This window comes from Mizuhopecten yessoensis, unplaced genomic scaffold (genome assembly GCF_002113885.1).
Source record: "Mizuhopecten yessoensis strain PY_sf001 unplaced genomic scaffold, ASM211388v2 scaffold716281, whole genome shotgun sequence".
In the NCBI taxonomy this organism is placed as follows: Eukaryota; Metazoa; Mollusca; class Bivalvia; order Pectinida; family Pectinidae; genus Mizuhopecten; species Mizuhopecten yessoensis.
This window is the reverse complement of record NW_018480038.1, coordinates 501,043-520,881: the sequence shown is the minus strand read 5'-3', so window position 1 is coordinate 520,881 and position 19,839 is coordinate 501,043. Positions and strand designations below refer to the sequence as shown.

The 19,839-nt window shown below is 39.8% G+C and overlaps 1 protein-coding gene across 3 annotated transcripts; it reads right to left on the bottom strand.

The window, feature by feature from the left end:
* Positions 1-501: 501 nt before the first annotated feature.
* Positions 502-18,104, bottom strand: LOC110442590 (leucine-rich repeat-containing protein 74B-like). 3 transcript variants are annotated; one of them, XM_021486272.1, is made up of 11 exons: positions 17,229-18,104; positions 5,730-5,944; positions 5,398-5,573; positions 4,804-4,911; positions 4,526-4,619; positions 3,666-3,715; positions 3,268-3,349; positions 2,961-3,046; positions 2,405-2,599; positions 2,134-2,229; positions 502-1,406 (listed from the first exon to the last, which is right to left on the bottom strand). In XM_021486272.1, exons 1-11 carry the CDS (start codon positions 17,288-17,290, stop codon positions 1,254-1,256), a joined length of 1,317 nt encoding a protein of 438 aa, XP_021341947.1. In that variant the 5' UTR covers positions 17,291-18,104; the 3' UTR covers positions 502-1,253. The 3 variants fall into 3 exon arrangements, with proteins under 3 accessions (XP_021341947.1, XP_021341948.1, XP_021341949.1); XM_021486273.1 differs by lacking the exon at positions 17,229-18,104 and adding an exon at positions 6,047-6,175 and having other exon boundaries at positions 5,730-5,960; XM_021486274.1 differs by lacking the exon at positions 17,229-18,104 and adding an exon at positions 6,047-6,175.
* Positions 18,105-19,839: the final 1,735 nt, after the last annotated feature.

The window sequence follows — 19,839 nt, the reverse complement described above, 5'->3', positions numbered from 1 at the left end:
ATATTGACGCTGTGGTATATTGCATGTGTGTTTTGACGCTGTGCTATATTTTGTCGGTATATTGACGCTGTGGTATATTTCGTGTGTATATTGACGTTGTGGTTCATTGTATGCGTGTATTAACGCTGTGCTATATTTTGTCGTTTTGTGTTGACGTTGTGCTATATTTTGTCGGTATATTGACGATACGGTATATGTTGTCCCTGTGTGAACGCTGTCGTATATTTTATCCACGTTTTGGTGTTGTGGTATATATTCGTCCAACGGTTTACACATGTAATTTAAGCTTAAGAATTAAATATTGCTATGGGTGAGGTCATGATCTGCTCCTCAAGACCAGTTCAATTGATCCCACCATGGAATTGATCAAAGCAACATTCCATCCGTAATTGTGTTGCAGGCACTATAACATCCTATATATCCACATCATGTTACATGTTTACTGATAACCTTTCGCCTAAGGTTTAACCGTATAAAAAGTACACAAAAAATAATAATTGCCGCATTTAATTTATTTCGACATTACATCAACAGCAATTGAACTGGCGTCACAGGTAATAACATATATGACATCACAAGTGAGTGATACCACATTACATCACAGGTAATAATATTTATATGACATCACAGGAATAACAGATATCACTTCACATGTAAATTCAGATGTGACGTCACTGGTAATAACATATATATGACGTCACAGGTAAATAACATATATATGACGTCACACGTAATAACATACATGACATCACACGTTATTAAAGATACACAGATTATGACGTATTTTTTTTTAATCTCAGAAAACACTGCCCATTAGCACCAAGATATGGCCAATTCGTTCTGTAGACAGCACTGCGTCACCATATCAAAAATTACAATTTAACAATGTCCCTTGCGTGTTGTTCTGTCATCCATCCGTACCATCATCCATGCCTTGCCAATAAACCTCCAGTTATCATATAAAACATCCGTTTGGACATGTCCACGAAGTGTAACCACTATACTGGTACGTGTGTTACCTGTATAGACAGCTCCAAACAAATCCAGCGGACCCCTTTTGTTTGGTGACCATTGTTTGTTCCGTTGGTTTTGATTCCGACCACACTTACCAGTGTAGTAATATGACCCCGATGGTGATATGATCATGTGACCCTGATGTATTACATAAACCTAATAGGTGTAATCACACGACCACTATTGGCAATGTCACGTGACCCCTATCGTTGAGATCTTAGAATGTGTTCCTAACGTCATCAACTCTTGACGACCTTCCGTTTGTTGACCACGCTGGCGAGGGCGAGATGGTCATCCGAAAGGACTACGACGTCATGTATAAGGATGAAGGATGGTCGGACAGACTTTATTTCCTGTTCTATGGCCTGGGCTGAGGCCAACACTGGTACCTCCTGAAGACAAAATGCACATTGGTATCGTTTATTACAATTCGTTTCATAATCAACTACTTTTTCCTAGTAATTATTGTATTGTTTTCTTCTTTTGTTTTTGTTTTCTAATATAACCCATTCTATTGTTTGTAATGGTGTTCCAACACCAGTGTCCGTGTTCATGAATCCGTTCTCACGCTCGAGTATGGAATTTGTGCTCCAGTCGAATTTCTTGTTCCCGTTATAAATTCATAAAAATGTTCTTTTTTCAATGATTTGGAAAAACATTGAAGAGACTTAAAGCCGAAAACTGTTTTCTTTTTGATCGTTTGACATGATTTAAGCGAGTTATAAGAAAGTAGATTTGAGCACAGAATCCATGCTTGAGCATGAGAACGGTTTCATGACTACGGGCCCATCTTGTCAACCCATAGTTTAGGGGAAGATAGCCTCGTGCCGAATAATTGTGACGTCATCAAAAGTGAATGACGATATTTATACCTCACATGTGTTTTTGTTCATGGCAGACTACTGTCGGTGGAGTTGTGACTAAAATAATAGGATGGGAGAAAAATAACCATCCCATATCTGGAGGGTGTATCAGAGAAATCTCCAAATCTCAGGGTGATTTTTTAGATTGTCTAACCCTCGGCAGAGCCTCGGGTAAGACAACCAAAAAGCATCACCCCTCGGGTAGGAGATTTCTCTGTCACACCCTCAAGGTAGGGAAAGATTCCATTAGTCTTACCTCCAGCTCCAGTTTTTCTATTGCACTCCCAGGATTGTCCCTAATGGCCACCAGTAGCTCAAATGCGCCCAGTGTTGACAGGGAGTTCAGATTGAGCTAAGGATAGCATACAAAAAGTCAAATATAAATATAAAAAAAAGACACAATTCAATGAAAGCGATATTTTGATTAAAAAAGAAACTCGCTCCTTACGTCAGGATTGTTAATGATCGTGGACGCTCTATTGTTGGCACCGATTTTCCTATTGTTACTGAGGTTGCAGTTTACCTACCTGTAGATGGGTGAGATTCTGGTTGGTCATAAGCGCCCTAGCGAGCGATCTGGCTCCTTCGTATCCTATTCGGTTGTTGCTGAGATTTAGAGTGTGAAGTTTGGTGTTGACTTCGAGACTGGCGCTTATCACCTTGCAGCCTGCGTTAGAGAAACCATTCCAGGCGATATTGAGGTTCTCCAGCATCTTGTTCTCCTGGTAAAAGTAGGCAAAATAAAGGCGTTACTTAGGCCAGGGATCGGTACTCCTTTTCCTCCTTTAAGCCCCCACCCCTTACGGAAAAAATCGTTTGTCTTTTTTTTCTAAACAAAATTGAAACGTCAAATAAATGTATACCCGATTAGCTATAGCAATAGTTTTTCTAATAAAACAAATCTCGTGACAACATGACAAACCAGAAACAAGCCAGAGCTTTCATCCATAGTATGGGTGGCATGATGTCTATCTGTACAGGGCGTATTTCTGAGAATACTCGTGTACACTTGTATGTATATTGTTTTGTTGATATAACCTATTTTTCCCAGTGATTAGAATAGTTACAGCACCGTCTGTATACCTTGAGGGCCTCCGCTATGGCTATGGCCCCACCAAGTCGAAGGTGATTCCAACTCAGGTCAAGGTCGGTCAAGGACGTGTTCTCCTCTGAAACACATGGTAATGTTTCTGTATATAAAGCAAACGTTAAGGCCAAACAATCGGAAAATCCTTCTTTCCTTCATTTAGTCTGATGGTTTTGATGTTACTATTTCCATGTCACTATAATATGAAACGATACCAGGTCCGTTACCAGCAACTTTAAGCAGGGTCGCCATATTGAAAAGATAAAAGATAAACAACAGAAGTGACAGAACAAAGCAGCTTACCTATCCCCTCTGCCAGTGTCTCCCCTCCTCGCTCGTGGAAGTTATTATGACTTAGATTCAGAGTCTGTAACACACGGGATACCTGTTAACATAAGAACAATCGTGTTTAGATCTACCGACAATTGTAGACCTCGATCCATAACACATATAACCCAGTATTGATATATGGACTTCGACATTATACAGTTTGATGTTCTGATAGTGCCCATTGTTGCTTTATCTAGCAGATGACTTTACATGGGTCTACTAGCTTACTTCCGGTGGGACAACTTTCTTACCTTTAGTTGGGACTATTGACTTACCTTTAGTTGGGACTATTGACTTACCTTTAGTTGGGACTATTGACTTACCTTTAGTTGGGACTGTTGACTTACCTTTAGTTGGGACTATTGACTTACCTTCAACGACTCGGCTATACATGAAGCATCCTCATCGGCAAACTTGTTACCTGAAATAAAGACACAATGGTCTAATATATTCCTGTACTGACAACTCGTGAGAATCCTTCTGATCACAATGGTCTAATTTATCCCTGTACTGACAACTCGTGAGAATCCTTCGGATCACAATGGTCTAATTTATTCCTGTACTGACAACTCGTGAGAATCCTTTTGTGTCTTACTTATTTGTGAGGAAAAAAGAAGAACAGAATCTTCTATCTCTCATGCAGAACTTGAGACTATAAGTGTCCCCCTATTTTTCTTCTCTCTCTCTCTCTTTCTGATCTACTATTACATTTCGGATGTGTCCTTATCAAGTGTTATAAGCCTATAAAATGATAATATGACCGGGCGGATGTCCCCTATTCAACCCTGGTAAGTTAAAGAATTCCCATTCTTTATAATACTCGTTTTTCTGGATGATTTTTCGTGTCGTCATTTCCTTAAATAAATTGTGTATCTTGAAATCGAATGCCCTAGTGATGGTACACGTACGTGGTGATGATTTGTCAGTAACCCGATGCCGAGACATTACTGGGTAATGTGTATGCTATGACTGGTCTTTTATGTAGATACATATCTAACTTAAATGACTTCGAGACGGTGATTGACCTTTCACAACCATTTATTAAACTAGATCACTTGCAATTGTCAACGAAACATCTATATGTACATGCTATCATTTAAGATTTCCAAAAAGAATCTCAGATCTTTAAAAAGGACGAATCAAATCTTAAAACCTCCGTTTTTAGATATAAATTAAGGAGAACAGGTCTTTATCTTGTATTTTACTTACCGGAAGTGGATATTTTACTTACCGGAAGCGGATATAGTTTTCAGCAATTTACTATTAGCAATCAGTTCACTCAATAACCGCGCACCAGCTGACCCAACGTTGTTGTGCGAAATATTCTACAGAAAATAAATTACAAACAAATCTGAGATGGCGTCAATGCTAACTGAACAATAATCATTCTTACATATTGTCCCCGTTCATTTAACAAGTTACATTTAAATCGGTTAATTGCCCTTGATTCATGTCTAGGTTAGTATTCGTGTTCATCCTTGTATTCCCCATATAGTGATGGCCACTCACCAGGCTTGTTAAAGACATGTTCTCGTCAAGCATGCGCAGTATGTTGTTGAGGCCATCTTTGCCGATATCATTGCTTGAGACGTCCAATGTGGTCACGTGGTGGTTTCTCTGTTAAAGACATTGAGGACGTACCAAAAAGATTTACTAAAAGTAGAGAGCATTGTTCACAAGAAACCCTGCCCCTGCTAGATCTACAGCAAAATATAAATACATCACAAGCTAAACAAATTAGAATGAATAGACATTCATAATACACCTGGCATACACCCGGTTATGCCCATTGTAAGGTTAAATATCATTGAATTGTACGAAAATATCGGTTATGTTTGGAAGTCAGCGGAAAAAAAATGTTTTAAGAACACTACTGACTATTTGTATTTCCTGTAAGTACATGGCTGAAAAGATTATACAGAATAGTGTAGCAGTACATAATTATATTACTACGTTTGGTTAAATCCAGTTTTTTGTTCGGAACCCAAAATAGGTCTATTGTTAAAACGACCCGCGCCATGAACAAGCGTGACACCCGCTTCACGAAAATAACGTTATAGGATATAACGACAAGAACATCAAGTACCAGCTTCCGTCACTTACTGTAAGAGCATACGTGATTGGTTCAATTTCCCGTGACGTCAGCTGGAGACCTTTGACGGACAAGCGCTGTGACCCTAGCCCCTGTAGTACGCCCTTTCCCGGGGCCACTCGGCACTGCTTACAAGCAGCAAGATAAACTCGCTCACATTCTGACCGCTTACCATCCTCCGGCTTATCTAAATATGAAAAAGGAGAAACGTGCATATCCTCAATTTGACGATTGCTAACCACTACCACGTTAAAATGAAGAGTGACATCTTACATGCCAGATGTCTATTGTTTTCCGTAATTTTCTCTATATAAACGCTAGCTATGACGTGTCACTTTCTTACCTTCCTTCTCGCTGTCCGAGCCGAATGGACTCTCAAGTGTGACGTCATAATATCCCTCGGAGCCCGGGGGCACCACAGAATTGGTGATGTAGAAGCTGTCCTCCAAATCCTTGGAAACGGAAACACGCGCCTTTGCCGTAGAATGTCGGGATGATGTCCGCACTATCCGCTTCCGGTCTGAAGGGTTGATTTTGTGGTGGATTGGCATCCGGTCCCTGGAAAACATGTTGTCTGTTTACAAGTGTATACAAGCTGATAACGAGAAGACCTGGGACGGTGCTGCCCGGGACGTGAGACACGGAATGGTTTATACGTACAATACATTCAGATCCTATTTAAGCCATCAGCAGAAAACGGCTAGCTCCATTATGGCTTAGAATACGATCAAAACAATTGGTGCTCGTATCCTAATCGGCTTGTTCACGACACACGCCAGCCGACCTGTAAGCGAGGTGTTTTTTTATTAGCAATACAAACAAACGATAAGACCCGTCAAAGATAGGGGACTACACAGTACCCATACACTTAAACGCTGGGTAGCAGGGCTTCACATTGCACTTTGTTAGCGTGTCCTAATCTCTTTTATCATACAAATGATCGACCTTTTTTTAAATTGCAGCTTGCAAATTGCTCTCCAGGGTGTTTGGGTTTAGTGCCAGTTTACATGACTTTTGTATTAACGAGCGTGACTTCAATTGAAGTTTATCACTCCTCGTCAGAGGAAGTCTATGCTCCAGTTTGACAGATTATCTAGACTAATACAGTAATTGGTGTCAGCGCCGTCTAGTTTTATCCATACGTCAATCAGACCCTGCATATCACGAACTTGCCGAATACAGAACTACATACTCTCTACCGGTACCATTTACCAGTAGCTTGTTCGTTATGGTCAAATATTTAAATGTAATTGTCAAATTGAATTCAGTTTCATACAAGTCATTTAAGACAAAACAAAAAATAAAGCCTCTCTTTTCAGGTATGCTGAAAAATATTATCAGTAATGATATATTAGTTTTAAACGATTCTAAACAATTTATTAAGGATCATGTCCGACCGCAGGCAGGTGTACCACCGTGGCCATTAAGGTAAGGTAATACGAGTTGCCGCCCCAGTGCCAGTTGAAACAAAATAGAGGATACTTAGCAGGCCGTTTTCTCATTTTCTCAACTACGAAGCTGTTTGGGAAGATGGCAACAGCGGACTGGTGCTGGACACAAAAAGGCTAAGTAGCCAGTAAAAGCCGCCTCAAAAGGCAAATAAAACTGCTATTAAATGTTTGAAACATTACTTATAGTAAGTAAAAAAAGCAAACGTTAATGAACGAAATATATATGTGGAGTAAGTATGAAGGTCATCTCATGGTAGCTCCAAACCTCTGTTGTCAGACAAAAACAGCGATAGCTGAATTGGTTAGAGCAAGCGTCTACAGTTCCGAGGTTCCTGGTTCGAATACCGGTCAGGTTCCGTTGCCTTTACCCCGTCTCCGGTTAAATATGGATACCTTTATATAGCTAATGACCCTCTATAGGCCCGGTCACACAGCCTTTCGCGTCTGTATCGCGGGTAAAATTTCGCGATTTTTTTTTGCCCGCGGTTGCCCGTGGTGGAAAATGTGCAAAATTGGCTTACCCGCGGTTTACCCGTGGTATGCCCGCGGAACAGACGCCGGCGACTGTTCCGCGTCCTTATCGCGGGTGAAGCGCGGCGGTACCGCGGCCTACCACGGGTATAATAAAGCAGCCGAACCGGGCTGTAGAAATCATAACCGCTCAAGACACAGTCCCGTGAAGATCAAGCTATGGCACCGGAGCAGCAAGACGAGGTCATTACGGTGACGGGGATCCATGTTCACCCCTTGACGTCTGGAGAACAACTGACGAATGCTCGGCAAATCGCGCTTTTTATATACCTAAAATCAGACGTTGTACGGACGCGATTAGGCCGTGGACAATCGTATTTGGGACGCGTGTGAATTTCTTACCGCGTGTAACGACGGGTAAAGTACGGCTGTATCGCGTCTTTATCGCGACCTCAAAGCGTCCAACAGCGTCTGCTTCACGGGCAGAAATTTTTAGCCGTGATTCGGCCGCGATACGCCCGTGGAGGGCTGTGTGACCGGGCCTTATAGAACATTGGAGGGTTAGCAGCCACCTGTTCCATAGGCGGTCAGTAACCCTATGTACATTGTTGATAATGAGAACACAATTCCATTGAAGCCCTCATGCTCACATCAATCGTTGCTACCAAACACGTAAGGATGTCGCAACGTCACGTGACAAACAACGTCGATCGGTTGACTGGTCCCGTTATTTATCTTGTCGATTCTGTGTAAACAGTATCGCTGTCCACACGTGACTTCTCCAGAACTTGACGATGGGAATAATGGTGAGCTCGTCAGTAAATACAAGTATCGAACTTTTCCCAGCGGATTATACAGGACATGGTTCTGTGAGGTAAACACTGACTGTGGGAGAAAGGAACGCTATTCTGTTATATTGGCAAAATGTAGAAATTATAAATCCACTAGGTACAATATGAAATATTGAAATTGTCAAAATCTGCAGAATGCTCTCTTTTTGTGTACATTGTGTACTTCTCCGTGTCTCCGTCTGACTCGAACACGCCCCAAGTAGTCTTTGATTTCCCTGTCAAGCCAATGCGTTCTATGGACTTGTACATTGTATTATGTTGTATCGTCAAAGACGTGTTAGGTCATCGTGACAGTTACAGACCACGCGAGGTTAACACATGACGCGTGAAGGAAGCACAGTTCGTTTAACCACGGCGTATGTATTCTTATTTCAAAATTCTACTCACGTTAAGGATAACTAATTTACTTCAAAATATATAATGCAATTTGTTGCTATACAAAATCCATGTTCAATATCCATATTTCTGATGATGGATGTTTTTTTTATGACACAGATTTTTTGAGTTCCTTGGAACACAAGGCAACATATTTTGGTATAAAAGGAAGTGGTCTTTACAAGATTTGTAATTTGACGGACATGTATCATACTTCGAAGTGCTCATCCGGGTTTTAACTTTCCTTGCTATTAAGACAACTACAGATGACTTGTTGAATACATTATGTAAACTATTTATTTATTTTTATTGTCAAACACTGTATACGAAACTTACTACCACACACTCAGCAATGCTTACACAAATCACGGACAGAGCTATGAATTCAGGTCAGCAGCATTGAACCCGGGTTGTTAAAGCATGCTGCCGTCATTCTTTGGGCCGCCTGTCAATGTACGTACGGTCTGAACAAACAGCCTGAATTCCTTATGTTGGATATCTTACCTAATTACAACCATTTCCTATCACGACCCATTTATAACCGAGTATTCTGTTATCGTTTCCAATGATTAAGCACTCCAGTAAGGTTAGCTCAGTGACACCCAGAGATCTCCAAACGAGTGGACACGGATTAACATAGCTGTGTCTCCAGTATCGGTGGAGTGGGCAGGGACGAGGGGCTGGATAATATCTGTATGTGTTTGAACAAGGAAATATAACCAGTGTAAAGATCAACTGAAATATGCTGATCACGTTACCTGTACAACCAAACCCTGCAACGTACATATACAGGTATGCAATTGGGAACAACGTCCACTCGTGCATGTGTTTTAGCCTATGCTTATTAATTAAAGTATGACATCACAGGGAAGAAGTAACAAAAGTTTGCTCAACCGAATGGTCCCCAGATATACCCACTTTGGTAAACAATCAGAGAGCAACCGCCTATGTTAATGACGGTCACATGGATTGCATTTAAGTACAGTTCATTCTTATACGTATGAAATGTGAGGCAGCTGCAATGATCCCTTTAAATGTATTTGACCTTCTCTTTGACTCCGACTGGGACTGAATAATGTAGGCTGCAAGGTTATAGACGTCATGAATTGGATCATATTCCTTATTGATTTAGGAAAATCTTTTTCATCTTCTGTTCCGAAAGCAATATAGACGGCACACGACTTATTTTAGTTCACTCGTCAGCCATAGGCGTCAAAATGTAAATTGGCTTTAAATATGCAATTAATATAGTTTTAACGACAAACTTTCCCTTATGACTTAACCCCTTTATGATATATATTTATATGTGTTTGTTTTGGATTGCTGAAGAATTGCTGTCCATTCGTTATCTCGAGTACCCGCTATCTCGAGTGCTCGCTGTCTCGTACATGACTATGTATCCCGGTATAAATCTATATCATTGTTTCCACACAGATTACATATCGATGTGGTAGGTGTCAGACCGTCAGTGATTTCCGTACACGCCTTACTTCGCCTCTCTTTGTGGGACTTGGACGATCTATAAAAAATAAACAGTTCTATAACAGCAAACCGTCTCCCTATCAAGGAGAGTTATACCCACAATATTACTGAGAACAACGTTCACAAACACGTGTAGGAGTTCTATGCAAAGAAGGACTTGCAGCAACAATAGAGAAACGTCCACTAGTATGTTCCCAGCTCTGTAGACATCTATTCATGTTACTACTGTAAACAGTAGTATTAACACCTACTGTGGTATATCGGCGCTAATTAAAACGTGGACACGATTGTGTGAAATTGATCTGGGCTGGTGAATTTCAAAGGGGTAAATTTGTATCCAGGGTGGTTTAAGTACTTTTAATAGCCTTGCCACGTGATTTATAAAGGACAAGCAAGCAAGTATATAATTCCATTTCAATAGTCCCAATTTGATATCGTCAAAACCTCTATTGATTCGTATCGAGAACTGATTCATGCAAAACATATTTAGCTAGTGTTTATAGAATAAACAAATGAAGTGTTTAAACTTTGAGTTGAGTGATGATAAATCTACAAGAATCACGATAACGAGTATAGAATACGTTTACAAGTGTCTACCCTGAGAAATTGTTACAGCTATATTTGGACCTAAGCTAAGGTGTTCCGAGTAATTTTACATGTTTTATGGGTTTAGATCGACTTTCGGAAAAAATGACACCCCAATGATCATAGATGTCGAAAAGTCGACCCCACCTAGCCTTCTTGCATCAAAAACAACATTTCTAGTTGATCTACGGGAAAATGCTTAGTACCGTTGGAAAGATGGCTACTTTTCATTTAAAAAACCTCCTATATACACGGAAATGTATTCTCCTTTCGCAGTCGTCGTGCCACTTTTTTTTTATATTAATGAGATTGCGGTTTGCGCTTGCCGAGACCGTGATGTGATTGGCTGGAAGTGGATCCATTTTTTCGCTAAACCAACCAACACTGCATGTTTCGGCACGTGCTGACCTCAACCTGATTAATATTCAATAAAGTGGCACGATGACTGAGAAAAACTTCGAAACTCTGAAATGGCGATTGCTTTTGCAGGAAACAGAGATCATGTCCACAGAAGGAGAATACATTTTACGTGCAAATAGGAGGTTTTTAAAAGTAAAAATATCCATCTTTCTAACGGTACTAAGCATTTTCCCGTAGATCAACTAACTAAAAATGTTGTTTTTGATGCAAGAAAGTTAGGTGGGGTCGACTTTTCGACATCGAGGGCTCTCCGCCCTTCTCGTATAAAAATGTAAAATTACTCTGAACACCCTTTTTTAGGTCCAAATAAAGCTGTAACAAATTCTCAGGTCCCTGTGTTTACAAGGTATACCAACAAGTAACGTTATTCAATACGTGTACGCGAAGGACTGATACTTATAAAAACTCGACTATACTAATGGTACACACGGGTTTATTGTCTATAATACATTCTGGATGATATTACCGCCGATATAGCCTCGCCCCGATTCATTATGTAGCCCCCGTATCGATGTGGGTAGACTGTATGAGCCCAATCTACCCAGATGTAGTCCTTTGGAAAACATGTGACTACCTGACTTTCCGAAGTCCATACATGTACTTCGATTATTTGTATGTATATCTACTGGCATCTTTCAGAAAATCTGGAACACGTGCCAATATATATTTATCCAAATTCAAAACAAAACAAAAAACAAGTATTATCTTTCCTAACTGGTGATTATCTAGTGTTAGCACGGCCTGACATTGGGTTCTGATTGACCAGACACGGGTTTTAACATTGAGATGGCAACCATGCGTTATATCATCAGTTAGGCTCTATTGTTAAACAATTTGTAAAAGATGCAAAACGTGATTCCTGACGCAAATATAATCGTAATTATCATCGATCTCAACAAAGCCGCATTTAGAACGTATACACAGATATAGACCCCGATATATCCCGTCTCTATCCAGTGTAGTTATAGTACAGATATAGACCCCAGTATATCCCGTCTCTATCCAGTGTAGTTATAGTACAGATAAGGACCCCGATATATCCCGTCTCTATCCAGTGTAGTTATAGTACAGATATAGACCCCTGTATATTCCGTCACTATCCAGTGTAGTTATAGTACAGATATAGACCCCGGTATATCCCGTCATTATCCTGTGTAGTTCTGGTACAGATAAAGGCCCCGGTATATCCCGTCACTATTCTGTGTAGTTCTGGTACATATATAGACCCCGGTATATCCCGTCATTATCCAGTGTAGTTATAGTACAGATAAGGACCCCGATATATCCCGTCTCTATCCAGCGAAGTTATAGTACAGATATAGACCCCTGTATATTACGTCACTATCCAGTGTAGTTATAGTACAGATAAAGGCCCGGTATATGCCGTCACTATCCTGTGTAGTTCTGGTAGAGATAAAGGCCCCGGTATATCCCGTCATTATCCAGTGTCGTCATACTCCAGATAAAGGCCCCGATATATCCCGTCACTATTCTGTGTAGTTATAGTACAGATAAAGGCCCGGTATATCCCGTCACTATCCTGTGTAGTTCTGGTACAGATAAAGGCCCCGGTATATCCCGTCATTATCCAGTGTAGTTATAGTACAGATAAAGGCCCCGATATATCCCGTCACTATTCTGTGTAGTTCTGGTACATATATAGACCCCGGTATAAGTACACAGATATAGACACCGGTTTATCCCGTCACTATCCAGGGTAGTTATAGTACACAGATATAGACCCCGGTATATCCCGTCACTCTCCAGTGTCGTTATATACACATATTTACACCCCAGTATATTTCGTCACTACCCAGTGTAGTTATAAATACCTTGTGACACGTGCCATATGATATACAACAGTATACACAGATATAGACACCTCGGTATATCCAGTCACCAACACATAAAATACAAATATCTTTGAAATTGTTTCCATTAACGTATTCAATGGATATCGACGAAGGCAATGCATGTAATTAATATTTGTGTGGGTTTTAAATTGTATGTATTTCGCCGTTTTATTTGATTTCCAAGTTTTGTTCACTTTATTGACTTGATAGACGAATCACAAACGGCTGATCAATCAGCATAAACCAGCTCAAGTTTGACGTACCGCCTCATACAGTCGTCATCAACTTAACGTCACGTGTGCCTATGCCGGGTCCAAACTTCCGTGTCATGATCAGACACACGGGGACCGGGAGATAAACAATAAAGCACAATACACGTAACATACCTAGGTTTGAGATAACCTAACTTCCTGCCAGAGGTAGCGGCGAGACAAACACGCTAGATTTCGAAAGCACAACATTAAATATTCTTAAGGAACACTAAAGAGTTCATGCAAGTTCAAGTTCAAGTTCTTTATTACCTTGAGTCTTCGACCCATCGGTTTCAAAAGTGAGCAAACCATATAAAAAGCCAAATATAATTTGCTAAATAAGATTTTCTATCACAGCAATATGCAATGAATTGCACCAAGGATCTGAAAATACGAAATGTTCCGGAATCGTATAAAGGGTCTTCAGGTACGCGACGTCCTGAAACCGCGAAAACGTTTTTGTTACGCCACGTCACGAGGACATCTAAAAGGACAAGACTATGTTACATGACGTCATGAAAGCGTCCAAATCGGATTCCAGTACACCACGTCGTGAAGCGTCACTAATAAACCTCGTGTACGACACGTCCTGGAAGCGTCTAAAGAGGCATGTGTTGCGCTACGTGTTGGAAGCACCCAACGTACATAATCCCATACACCTGCTAGAGGTTTTATCGGGGGCTCTTTCCATATACTACAAAGGAGCTTCAGAACCAATATTGGGAAAAAATACAGCTAATTTCCTGTCGTGTTGAATTTCTGAAGTTGATATGAAATAACTAAAACTTCAAAAGAGCGGCTTCATCATTTGTACAACATAATAAATCTCACACAATGGCAACATTTGCGTAAAAAGATGACGCACATCCTTCTGTCCTAAAACGACACTTGATGCAATTTAATTCCAAACGATGACAGAGGAACAGTACGTACATGCATTGTTGAGTGACAAGATTCAGCGAAGTATATAAGTCAAAGATTACGTCCTGTAGGCCGTCAAAAGCCTCACCTTGATCGTCCTAAAAGGCGTTCATGTCGATAAAAGGCAATCATAGTGTATTAAATCAAACCACTAGATTCTAAGGTAACTGCCATTTAAACATGAACGGAGACAGAAAATAAAGAAGATTACCGGTCTATAATTTGACAATTCGATTCGATTTAGGCATTAGTTAGTCGACAGTGCAAAATGTCGAGACCAAACACATGCATGAACACATGTTTTCCCAAAGTAAACACATCATCAGTTAAACTAGCCGATTTTATCAAAATAAACAATATATATCAATATAAATGTTCGTTTAATAATTCAAGTTTTAAATGTGTCATAACAGAAATATATTTTAAATCATTTATTCTACCGTCAACAAATTATATCATATTCATTCAGTTTTTCATAAAACAAATGATGTAAGTAATCTAAGGTATTTAATGGTGTAGGTAGTCTGAGGCGTTTAATTATGTAAGTAGTCTGAGGCATTTAATGATATAAATCGTCTGAAGTGTTTAATGGTGTAGAAGTCTGAGGTGTTTTGTGGTTTACGTAATCTAAGGTATTTAATGGTGTAGGTAGTCTGAGGCGTTTAATGATGTAAGTAGTCTGAGTTGTTTAATGGTGTAAGTAGTCTGAGGTGTTTTGTGGTATACGTAGTCTAAGGTATTTCATGGTGTACTTAATCTGAGGTGTTTAATGATGTGAGTAGTCCGAGGTGTTTAATGATGTGAGTAGTCTGAGGTGTTTAATGATGTGAGTAGTCTGAGGCGTTTAATGATGTAAGAAGTCTGAGTTGTTCAATGATGTAAGTAGTCTAAGGTATTTAATGGTGTAGGTAGTCTGAGGTGTTTAATGATGTAAGTAGTCTAAGGTATGTAATGGTGTAGGTAGTCTGAGGTGTTTAATGATGTAAGTAGTCTGAGTTGTTTAATGGTGTAAGTAGTCTGAGGTGTTTTGTGGTATACGTAGTCTAAGGTATTTCATGGTGTACTTAATCTGAGGTGTTTAATGATGTGAGTAGTCTGAGATGTTTAATGATGTGAGTAGTCTGAGGTGTTTAATGATGTGAGTAGTCTGAGGTGTTTAATGATGTGAGTAGTCTGAGGTGTTTAATGATGTGAGTAGTCTGAGGTGTTTAATGATGTGAGTAGTCTGAGGTGTTTAATGATGTGAGTAGTCTGAGGTGTTTAATGATGTGAGTAGTCTGAGGTGTTTAATGATGTGAGTAGTCTGAGGTGTTTAATGATGTGAGTAGTCTGAGGTGTTTAATGATGTGAGTAGTCTGAGGTGTTTAATGATGTGAGTAGTCTGAGGTGTTTAATGATGTGAGTAGTCTGAGGTGTTTAATGATGTGAGTAGTCTGAGGTGTTTAATGATGTGAGTAGTCTGAGGTGTTTAATGATGTGAGTAGTCTGAGGTGTTTAATGATGTGAGTAGTCTGAGGTGTTTAATGATGTGAGTAGTCTGAGGTGTTTAATGATGTGAGTAGTCTGAGGTGTTTAATGATGTGAGTAGTCTGAGGTGTTTAATGATGTGAGTAGTCTGAGGTGTTTAATGATGTGAGTAGTCTGAGGTGTTTAATGATGTGAGTAGTCTGAGGTGTTTAATGATGTGAGTAGTCTGAGGTGTTTAATGATGTGAGTAGTCTGAGGTGTTTAATGATGTGAGTAGTCTGAGGTGTTTAATGATGTGAGTAGTCTGAGGTGTTTAATGATGTGAGTAGTCTGAGGTGTTTAATGATGTGAGTAGTCTGAGGTGTTTAATGATGTGAGTAGTCTGAGGTGTTTAATGATGTGAGTAGTCTGAGGTGTTTAATGATGTGAGTAGTCTGAGGTGTTTAATGATGTGAGTAGTCTGAGGTGTTTAATGATGTGAGTAGTCTGAGGTGTTTAATGATGTGAGTAGTCTGAGGTGTTTAATGATGTGAGTAGTCTGAGGTGTTTAATGATGTGAGTAGTCTGAGGTGTTTAATGATGTGAGTAGTCTGAGGTGTTTAATGATGTGAGTAGTCTGAGGTGTTTAATGATGTGAGTAGTCTGAGGTGTTTAATGATGTGAGTAGTCTGAGGTGTTTAATGATGTGAGTAGTCTGAGGTGTTTAATGATGTGAGTAGTCTGAGGTGTTTAATGATGTGAGTAGTCTGAGGTGTTTAATGATGTGAGTAGTCTGAGGTGTTTAATGATGTGAGTAGTCTGAGGTGTTTAATGATGTGAGTAGTCTGAGGTGTTTAATGATGTGAGTAGTCTGAGGTGTTTAATGATGTGAGTAGTCTGAGGTGTTTAATGATGTGAGTAGTCTGAGGTGTTTAATGATGTGAGTAGTCTGAGGTGTTTAATGATGTGAGTAGTCTGAGGTGTTTAATGATGTGAGTAGTCTGAGGTGTTTAATGATGTGAGTAGTCTGAGGTGTTTAATGATGTGAGTAGTCTGAGGTGTTTAATGATGTGAGTAGTCTGAGGTGTTTAATGATGTGAGTAGTCTGAGGTGTTTAATGATGTGAGTAGTCTGAGGTGTTTAATGATGTGAGTAGTCTGAGGTGTTTAATGATGTGAGTAGTCTGAGGTGTTTAATGATGTGAGTAGTCTGAGGTGTTTAATGATGTGAGTAGTCTGAGGTGTTTAATGATGTGAGTAGTCTGAGGTGTTTAATGATGTGAGTAGTCTGAGGTGTTTAATGATGTGAGTAGTCTGAGGTGTTTAATGATGTGAGTAGTCTGAGGTGTTTAATGATGTGAGTAGTCTGAGGTGTTTAATGATGTGAGTAGTCCGATGTGTTTAATGATGGGAGTAGTCTGAAGTGTTTAATGATGTGAGTAGTTTGAGGTGTTTAATGATGTGAGTAGTCTGATGTGTTTAATGATGTGAGTAGTCCGAGGTGTTTAATGTTGTCAGTAGTGTGATGTGTTTATTGATGTGAGTAATCTGAGGTGTTTAATGGTGTTTATTTTGCCTTCAGGCAACAGACTGAAGCAAAATGTTTTTATCAAAAATAATTTGAATATGAATCATGAACGTGAATGTTTTGATGAGAAATAAAAGATGAGTATATGAAGCACACACTTATTCGGATGATGGGGACAGATATATACATTGGAGCAGGCCTCAACTTACAAGTTCTTGATGATGTTACTGTCGGTGATGAAGTACCAGGCGCCTCCATCCTCATCAGCCATTCTGGAGAGCTGTACTCACACTAACAAACACTTGTCACAGTTGTAATGAAAAGTATCCCAGAAAACGTATAATAAAATATTTTCCAAAAACATATTTTTGTCTGAATTGGTCCGACTTAGACCCAGATGAAGATTGCGGTTCGATCCCCAAACATGCTGTTCTCGTTCACTGTGTAAGAGAACTAACGATAAGTTTCAATAAAAACAGTCTTCAATATTTCACACATCAATCAAAACAGGTGATCTCTACACGACCGAGGTAATACACGTCCGTTAAATCCCAGGCTTTCACCTCGTGTATTTATAATAATATACAAAGTAAACGTTAAGTATTTGTCAGGTTTGTGTGTTTAAGTTAAACCGTGATATCGGTTAACCCTCCCACTGTCGTGTGTATTCTGCAGCGTTGGTCCGAGGAGCGGGACACGACCCGGTCAATGTGGGACTGAGGGAGACTCACCCGGCCTTCTCAACTCACGGGGCGTGTGTCATATACGATATTAAAGGGACCATATATTTATCAATCCCACATCGTACCTCCATTCACAATCAATTAATATGGCATTCACTCTCCGAGTAAACACGACAAGTCCGCCTTTCTTACGAAGTCTGGGTTCTTTATACTGGTGCTACAGGGACGTGAAGTAACAGCCATTTAGATGTAACGGGAATCGTCGAGGCAGAACTCCATATTAATCAGACAGGCATAGATTGGTATTGTCACACCTGTAATCATACCTGTGTTTACTGTACGTCTATATACCCGATTGACAGCCCATTCTGTCCTTAACTTCTTAATGTATACTTATTTACATTAGGGTAACCCCACTTTAATTAATTCTACATTCCGATAACTGCTTCCGTCCCGGATCGAGTTTTGACTAAGTGCTTGGTTCCATCCTAAGCTTTGTGCCATGGGTTGCTTTATCTAGATTAAAACGGTTTATTATTTAAGTTTCTCTAATTAACTGATCACACTATGTTTTGGTGGATTATTGCTAGGTATTTTGTCATAAAATTATACACAAATGTTACTATTATCAGGACTTCATAGTAATGATGACGTCAATGATTGATCCATATAGCTGAAGTAAATGTTTTTTCTACATTTGGTAAGGTAATATGCGGTGAGTATTATGCAATGGTGGACTTTTTACTTGAATGATGTGCTCTGTCACGACCAAAATTGTTTCTTATACAATGTAAATAAACCAATACCGGACGTTGTTACTTTTTCCAAATCACACTAATTATATGTACAGAGGGCTTCCAATCAATTATGGACCGTATTTATGAAACAGTTATCATGCTCAAGGATGGATTTGTGCTCAAGCCTAATTTCTTGTTCCGATTATAAATTAATCATTTTTTTTTCTATTTTGTCAATGATTTGGAAACAAATTGAAAAAACTTAAGGCAGAATATTTTTAGTTGACAGAAAATTGGTTTTAGCACATAATCCGTGCTTGAGCATGAGAACACTTTCATTAATACGGGCCATGAACTGTTCAAAATTTACATATAAAATTGAGTCAAAGAGCGTATCTTTATTGATACGTCATAATGAATTTTACAGCGAAACGTTGTTTGGCGGATCATTCCATTAGATATCCGTGTTGTGTCGTTGTAGCTGGAGGTGATATTACAATGATCTCCGTGTTGTGTCGTTGTAGCTGGAGATTATATTACAATGAACGCCATGTTGTGTCGTTGTAGCTGGAGGTTGTATCACAATGATCTCCGTGTTGTGTCGTTGAAGCTGGAGGTTGTATTACAATGATCTCCGTGGTGTGTCGTTGTAGTTGGAGGTTGTATTACAATGATCTTCGTGTTGTGTCGTTGTAGCTGGAGATTATATTTCAATGAACTCCATGTTGTGTCGTCGTAGCTGGAGGTTGTATTACAATAATCTCCGTGTTGTGTCGTTGTAGTTGGAGGTTGTATTAAAATGATCTCCGTGTTGTGTCGTTGTATCTGGAGGTTGTATTACAATGATCTCCGAGTTGTGTCGTTGTAGCTGGAGATTATATTACAATGAACTCCATGTTGTGTCGGTGTAGCTGGAGGTTGTATTACAATTATCTCCGTGTTGTATCGCTGTAGCTGGAGGTTGTATTACAATGATATCCGTGTTGTGTCGTTGTACCTGGAGGTGATATTACAATGATCTCCATGTAGTGTCGTTGTAGCTGGAGGTTGTATCACAATGATCTCCGTGTTGTGTCGTTGTATCTGGAGGTTGTATTACAATGATCTCCGTGTTGTGTCGTTGTAGCTGGAGATTATATTACAATGAANCAATGATTGCCGTTAAGTGAGGCGTGTGTAGCTGGAGGTGGTATTACAATGATTGCCGTTAAGTGAGGCGTGTGTAGCTGGAGGTGGTATTACAATGATTGCCGTTAAGTGAGGCGTGTGTAGCTGGAGGTGGTATTACAATGATTGCCGTTAAGTGAGGCGTGTGTAGCTGGAGGTGGTATTACAATGATTGCCGTTAAGTGAGGCGTGTGTAGCTGGAGGTGGTATTACAATGATTGCCGTTAAGTGAG

Excerpts from the sequence above, each read along its gene's own strand:
- LOC110442590 (XM_021486272.1), bottom strand. The coding sequence starts at position 17,290 with ATGGCTGATGAGGATGGAGGCGCCTGGTACTTCATCACCGACAGTAAC. Across the intron at positions 4,620-4,803 it reads ACATGTCTTTAACAAGCCTG|AATATTTCGCACAACAACGT; the intron begins GTGAGTGGCCAT and ends TATTTTCTGTAG. Across the intron at positions 1,407-2,133 it reads TAGAAAAACTGGAGCTGGAG|GAGGTACCAGTGTTGGCCTC; the intron begins GTAAGACTAATG and ends TTTTGTCTTCAG.